This window comes from Portunus trituberculatus, chromosome 46 (genome assembly GCF_017591435.1).
Source record: "Portunus trituberculatus isolate SZX2019 chromosome 46, ASM1759143v1, whole genome shotgun sequence".
Lineage (NCBI taxonomy): Eukaryota > Metazoa > Arthropoda > Malacostraca > Decapoda > Portunidae > Portunus > Portunus trituberculatus.
In genome coordinates this window covers 14,953,054-14,960,703 of record NC_059300.1, presented here as the reverse complement: position 1 = coordinate 14,960,703, position 7,650 = coordinate 14,953,054, and the positions used below count along the sequence as shown (strand labels likewise).

Below are 7,650 nucleotides of genomic sequence, written 5' to 3'. Positions count from 1 at the left end.
GGGACCGCAGGGCCAAGGTTCAGTCTGCTTCTCAGTTAAGGGCCACTCAGATCTTTTCTGAGGGTCAAAATGTACCAGCTCAGTGGAAGAAATACTTGTCCTCCGGGAAAAATAAGGAGCTTCTCATGGAGTTCTTCATCAAATCATAAGTACAAGATGGCCGGGAACACTCCTTTACTCTTTTCATTGGCCATTCAGACACCTGCCACAAAATCTGTTTTGCTGGCACCTCATCCTCCCCCGCAATTGCAGAAGTTGAAGAGCTGAAATGCTCTCATGAAGAGGCAGACACCAGCCTTCTACTTCATGCGAAGTTTGCCAAGGAGACTGCAAACTCCATAGTAATTCAGTCCCCTGACACAGATGTACTGATTCTGTGCATCGCAAAGTTCATGGATTTGGATTGCTGTCTGTGATTTGACACGGGAACTGGCAATAGTAGGCGGATATTGGATGTTCGTGCCATACACTCCTATCTGAGCGAAATTCATCCTTCGGCCCCATTGGCCTTGATAGGACTACATGCCTTCACAGGTTGTGACAGTGTCTCCTCCTTTCATGAGAAAGGGAAAGTGAGGCCCATCAAACTGATGTTGGGGGAACCCAAATTTGTTGATTTCTTTTCCCAAGTTGGGAGGACGTTTGAGGTTGATGAGGATCAGAGGAATTTGTTTGCTCACTGTATGGGCAAGATCTGAAACATGTGAATGATGCCAGGGCAGCTATTTTTAAAACAGGCAAACACATGGATGACACTCTGCCACCCAACAAAGATTCTTTGGAGAAACATCTTCTCAGGGCGAATTATCAAGCAGGCATTTATCACCGCTGCCTCAAACCCAATCCAAGCATCCTGCCGCCAAACAGCCATGGATGGACAATTGGTGATGGTGTCCTCCAGGTTAAATGGATGGATCTACTCCCAGCCCCAAATTCAGTTCTTGAGCTGGCAAACTGCAAGTGCAAGAAGAATAAGTGCCATACCAAATCATGCACTTGTTTCAAGAACAATCTAAGTTGCATAGAGTTTTGCTCTTGCACTGATTGCGAAAACAAAGATGCCCCGGTAGAGGAGGAACATTTCTCTGATGATCAGGATTTGAGGGATGAAGGGATAGATTCTGATGAAAGTGAGGTTGAATCAGATGACTAGACATTCCTTACAAATGGTAAATGTGAAAAATGATTTTGCAAATTGAAGCATGCGTCCAAACTCTTAAATGCGATTTCAGGCTTTGCACTTTTTCAGATCAAAATATAATATCAATGTTCCTTTAATCAATCTGAACTGCTGCTACAAATTTCAAATTACAAAATTTTCACCTAATCTATAGTGTAACCTAAATGAGGAAATAGAGCAGGTCTTTTTAAGATGCAACTAATCTGGATGTTGTCAGAACTGTTTTATGTTTTGTCATGTAGCTGGTGGGAAGGGGTTAATTTGACATTTTTGTATAAATTATGCTAATTTTTCTCAGTTCTCTGCATGAAAAGAATCATATTGATGTATATATATATATATATATATATATATATATATATATATATATATATATATATATATATATATATATATATATATATGTGATTTTACAAACTGTATGCACTGCAAAATGGGTGGTTGCTATGCAGCTACGCCCCTTAGCAATGACTTTTCATTAAATTTCAATAAAGTCATTTTTCTCGAAAACGTGCAAGTGTTGTTTGTGGTAACAAGCTGATATGTGTTCACTATGTTCATCTTCATGAAAAACAGGAAGAGTTTTTTAGTTACCAGATGTGCGCTACAAAAATCCTTTTCTAAGGACATTTTAGGGTCTCGTCTCATGGCCTAACAGCAGCAACACATGATTCACATCCAAACACGTTTTGTTGGTTTGCGTTCACAATATTTGAGTTTTCATCACGTATGGAGCTCCACTACTAATGAAGTCGTCTCCTCACGTTCTGACAACACGTAAGAAATATTAATTGCTACATAAAACACTAGGTAATACCTTCATAAAACATTAGATTATTGTAACATTTAGAAACGTGTACAAGTTTTTATTTCTCAAGCACCATTCGAGAATGTGGCATCCACCAGGCACCTCATCATGCAGCGCATTTCTTACGGCACTGCATGCATTAGTACTAATTTTTATAAACATCTCAGCACAGTGGAAGTTAATATATATTTCTATCCGTTTACATCGAAATGTTTCTACGCCTTCGTTTAATTACTTTATTTTCATCAGTTAGATGCATGCATTATCCTAATCGATCATTAATTGAAACGTCTCTATTTCCCATCATACAGTAGCGCCTTATTGTTGCATTTCATAAATCTTTGTGCTCACGAGTAGGCTATGTGATGTCTGCACCGTGGTGTTCATGGTGATCCAGCACATGATTATATAATTCTTATTTTTTTTTTTTTTCAGAATTTAGTTCCACACAGAGATTATGAATTTTCTTTGTTAATGAATATGCTATGCAAAGTATATATATTTTTTTCCCAATATAAGTTTGCTTTTTATGAATATCTTGCCTACATATCGTGTATACTGTTACTCGACTAGGTATGATTATACGTGTTCTTGGCCGTGCCCTCAGATCGAGGAGAACACCCGCCAGCTGGAGCGTCTGAGCCAGCTGATGGAGCAGGAGGCGGGCACAAGAAGTGACTCGCCCTTCTCGATGGGATCGTGGACGGAGGGTTGCACAATTTCCCGCGACCGACCCTCTGTCACACGTCGCTCCGCTGCGGCTGAAAAATGGAAGATGGGGGCGAAGAAGACTTTGCTGGAGTGGGTACGCCAGACAGTCACCAAGTAAGGACTCCTTGTGCAAACATTTGTCACTCGCCAACAAAGAAGGAACTAGCAATTTTTTTCTTACCAGCCGTGTTTTTTTTTTTTTTTTTTCATCTGTAGGTTACTAGTTTACAATGATTAATTGTCACTATAGTTCACTTGCATTGTAATTTGCACCAGTACAAGGGTGTTGACTATTATGTTTACCTTGCGGTCAACATTCTACTGTAGAGTAGTACGGTACCTACCACGTGGTTGGCAGTTGTCTACTTTGTATTGTGTGACTTATGAAGGTGTTAAGTAATTGTGTGCATTGTAGTAGGGAATCTCGAACTTTTTTGAGAGAGAAACGTTTATATTTGAACAAAGAGTTACATACTACTACTACAGTCTCTACTACTACTACTACTACTACTACTACTACTACTACTACTACTACTACTACTACTACAGTCTCTACTACTACTACTACAGTCTCTACTACTACTACTACTACTACTACTACTACTACTACTACTACTACTACTACTACTACCACCACTACTACTACTACTACCACCACCACCACCACCACCACCACCACCACCACCACCACCACCACCACCACCACCACCACCACCACTACTACTACTGCCACCACCACCACCACCACCACCACCACCACCACCACCACCACCACCACCACCACCACCACCACCACCACTACTACTACTACTACTACTACTACTACTACTACTACTACTACTACTACTACTACTACTACTACTACTACTACTACTACTACTACTACTACTACTACTACTACTACTACTACTTCTACTACTACTACTACGAGTATTACTACTACTTACTACCATTATGATCTTTCAGGAAGTTTGGTATAATTGTGAATGACTTTGGAACGAGCTGGCGGGACGGCACTGCATTCCTTGCTCTTATCCAGTGTATCAACCCTCGCCTTGTGAATCTACAAGTAAGAATTACAACAGGTTACTTACACATATACATACTCATACCATAGTATAATAATTCTGAATTACTGGAATGCATCCTTCCTTCTTCTAATAAGTTGGAATACTGAAGTCAAAGCTCATCGGATGTGGAAAATCAAATGGACCTGAGATGTTTGCAATTAAGATGTCTTGTAGATCTAGATGTTTAATTTTATCCTCCTGTTTTCTTCTCTCTCTCTCTCTCTCTCTCTCTCTCTCTCTCTCTCTCTCTCTCTCTCTCTCTCTCTCTCTCTCTCTCTCTCTCTCTTTTGTATTCTTAAACTTTCTCCTTTATATGTTTTGAAGAAAATTCTAAACTTAAGTTCTTTCACATTGTCATATGAATACATTGTAAATGCTGTGTGGTGCATTATTGTATTCTCTTGCCTACAGACAATGATCCAGATGACGAATAAAGCGCGACTGGAGGCTGCGTTCCGTATAGCTGAGAGAGGCCTGGGCATCCCTTCCCTTCTGGATGCTGAGGATGTGGATGTTGACAAGCCGGACGAAAAATCAATCATGACTTACGTGGCATCATTCCTTCACAAATTTCCAGAACCTGGAACCTCTACAGTTCCAGTTAGTATCTTTTATTATTTTTTTATTCAACTTTTATCTATATAGTTTGCATTTTAGATTGTATGTTTCACTGCTTGGTAGATTTTCTAGGCTCTTGTTGCTTTGGGAGAAACAAGTTGGAGAAAGTGCAAGGCTGAAGTAAAGGCAGAGCAACCCTGACAACAACTACAATAATGTCAGGATATTATTATGAGTTTTGGAAGGTGGTCAAAGAAATGCAGGCTGGTAGGTGAACACTTTACTCCTGGCTAGTTTCGTCCATAGGATTTCTTCAGGGGGAATAATGTAAAGAGTGATCTAAAAAAAACCTATAGGTGAAACTAATTGGGAATAAACTGTTTGCCTATCAGCTTATGTATCCTTCACCACCTTCCTCAATAACAACAATGTTTGCAAGAGGGGTCTGTCAACTGGAAGATCTGTAATAATCATCTAGGAAAGTCACTTTGTATGTATGTAAAATATGCATGTATGTATGGTATGTATCTATGTATGTATGTATGTTTGTAATGTACAAATCTTGAAATTAGTATAAACACAATAGTAGTAGAATAATGCTATATGTAGTGTCAAAATTGAACAAATCTATTATCCTTAAACCCTGTTTCAGATAATTTTTACCTTATTTTGATGCAAAAATGGACTTTTCATATCCAAATATGTATAGTAGTTTCAACTATGTAATCAGTTGTGAATGAGGATAATTAGGGAGAAATAGCAATTATTGGCAATTTTCACTTTAAAATACCCTATTGCTATAATATCTTGCTTTTCTAGAGGTTTTTTTATTTATCCTCAATAGAAATATTTTCAAGCATCTATCTCTTCACAACTTTTTATCGGATTACCAGTTTGGCTTCCATTAATACTACTCTGCTAGTGATCATCTGGCTTTCCTTAATGATGACAGTCAGATTGCCTTCAGCCTTTCTCACTACCACAGTGTTGCATATCTTGCTATCTTTTACTGCTATTTTCATGCCAACTGCTCTTCTGATCTTGCTAACTGCATGTCTCCCTTCTGCAGAGTAACTGCACTAGACTTTCTTCTTTCTCTCACCCCTTATTCTCTCCACCTCTCTAATGAAAGAGTTAACCAGTACTTTTCAATCATTCATTCCTTTTTCTGGTACACTCTGGAACTCCCTACCTGCTTCTGTATTTCCATCTACCTACAAACTCAACTAATTTATGAGGGAGGTTTCAAGACATTTACCCCATTCTTTTGGCTAACTGTCTTGACCCTGTTTGGGAACTGGCATCTTAGTGGGCCTTTTGGTTTAAATTTTTGTTGCCCTTGGCCAGTTTTCTCTCCTTACATAAAAAAGAATGCCACAAATGAACAACTCTTGCTGAATATTTCCCTTTGTGTCTCACAACTCAAGGGGGACAGCCACAGCCTGCCATCTAAAGACAACTCTCCTTCACACAAAACTACAAGCACTTACTACACAAACACCCTTCACTTGAAATTAGAAAATGACAACTCCTAATCCAGCTTCGGAGTCTCCAACTGGGGGATGGGACCAGAAATGTTGTCAGACTGCTCTCTTAGTAATGACTCAAAATATCTTGAAACTTCCCTCAACTTTTTCTTCATTAACTTCTGCAATATTCGCAGTCTTAGACCTAATTTTCAGTCTGTAGAACACCATCTCTCCTCTACTAAACCTCATCTTCTTTTCCTGACCAAAACACAGCTACCTGAGGCAACTGACTAGTCCCTTGTCTGTTCCCTCCTACTTTCTCTATCCTCATTTTCATTCTAAAGCTGGATGTTGCATCTATGTACACAACAACTTGACTTGAGCCTATGCTCGTGAATCTTTCGAGTTTTTTCACCATTTGGCTTCAGCTCAGTAGTCACTCTCTAACTAAATTTATCTGTGCTGTCTATCTCTCCCCTAACTCCTCTAACTATTGTAATTCTTTGACTATTTAAGTTCCAAAGTGAAGCATATTCTGTCCCTCTATCCTTTCACAGAGATCTCCATCCTTGGAGATTTCAATGTTCACCACCAGCCTTGGCTTTCCTCTCCCTTCGCTGACCTTCCTGGTGAACTTTCCTTCAACTTTGCTATCCTCCATAACTTAGAGCAACTGGTGCAACACCCTACTCATATTCCTGACTGTCTTCTGTCCACCTCTCTAATGCAAGAGTTAATCAGTACACTTAATCATTCATATCTTTCTCTGGTAAACTCTGAAACTCCCTGCCTGCTTCTGTATTTCCATCTTTCTACAATTTGACTTCTTTTAAGAGGGAAGTTTCAAGACATTTGTCCCTGACTTCTGGCTAGTTCTCTTTTAATCTCTAAGGGAAGTGGCACTCCAAATGGCCCTTTTTTTTTTTTTATCTCTCGTTGCCCTTGGCCATTTTTCTTCTTGCATTAAAAAAAACTCAGTTTCATTTGTTGGGGAGAAAATCGTACTGGCAATTGAAAAATATTAATGAAGAAAAGTTTTGAACTTGTTAGCACCAGATAGACAGTAAATGTTATCTGAATCATTTGTTTAATTGTGTAATTGTCAAAGTTCATAGTTTTGTTAATCTTGACATATATTATACAGTTTATACAAACCTTTTTTTTGTATTGGTTCCATCACAGTAGGATCAACCAGTTATTGATTATCATCTTATTTTCAATTGGTAAAGCTACTAAAAGCTTAAATAAAAACATTTCAGAAAAATTTTCAATTGGTAAAGCTACTAAAAGGTTAAATAAAAACATTTCAGAGAAAGATACCTTCCATTTAAAAGTGATATGTTCCAAAATGCAAGTCTGATGAGATGAAAAAATAAACACAGAAATTCACAGTATGGACACTGTATGGTATCATCCTATATGGGTGTACCCTGACACTATTTAATTTTTCTTATACATATCACTAACACTGGACCAAATTCACTGACCATCACTTCACCCCTTATTTCATTATCACACCAATTCCCAAAAGATCCTGACTTATTTCTGGTCATGATACACTATATCAAGACCGAAGTATAACATTAGACACTGAAAATACAGTTTTATGACTGGTGCTAGAGGCATACAAAATAGTGACCATGTAAACAACCTCATTCCTTTACTTTCCTTGCCATGATGTCATGATACAGCCCTAATCATTTTTGTTGGCACAAACATATGGGTTAACCCCATGTATAGTTTCACCCCCAGTGACCCTATATGTATATGATATAATCATAGATTTGGAATTTTAGAGTTGGTATGAATAAACAAATAATTTTGTATGAACTTTATGTACATATTCTCTTGTTA

At 38.4% G+C, this 7,650-nt stretch overlaps 1 protein-coding gene across 1 annotated transcript in view; it reads left to right on the top strand.

The window, feature by feature from the left end:
- The window catches only part of LOC123520114 (nesprin-1-like), a 346,042-nt gene that overhangs the window by 47,350 nt on the left and 291,042 nt on the right, over nucleotides 1-7,650 (top strand). Inside the window, 3 exon segments of the mRNA XM_045282036.1 lie at nucleotides 2,596-2,813; nucleotides 3,666-3,768; nucleotides 4,181-4,369. Of these exon segments, the coding sequence (XP_045137971.1) occupies nucleotides 2,596-2,813; nucleotides 3,666-3,768; nucleotides 4,181-4,369 (510 nt within the window).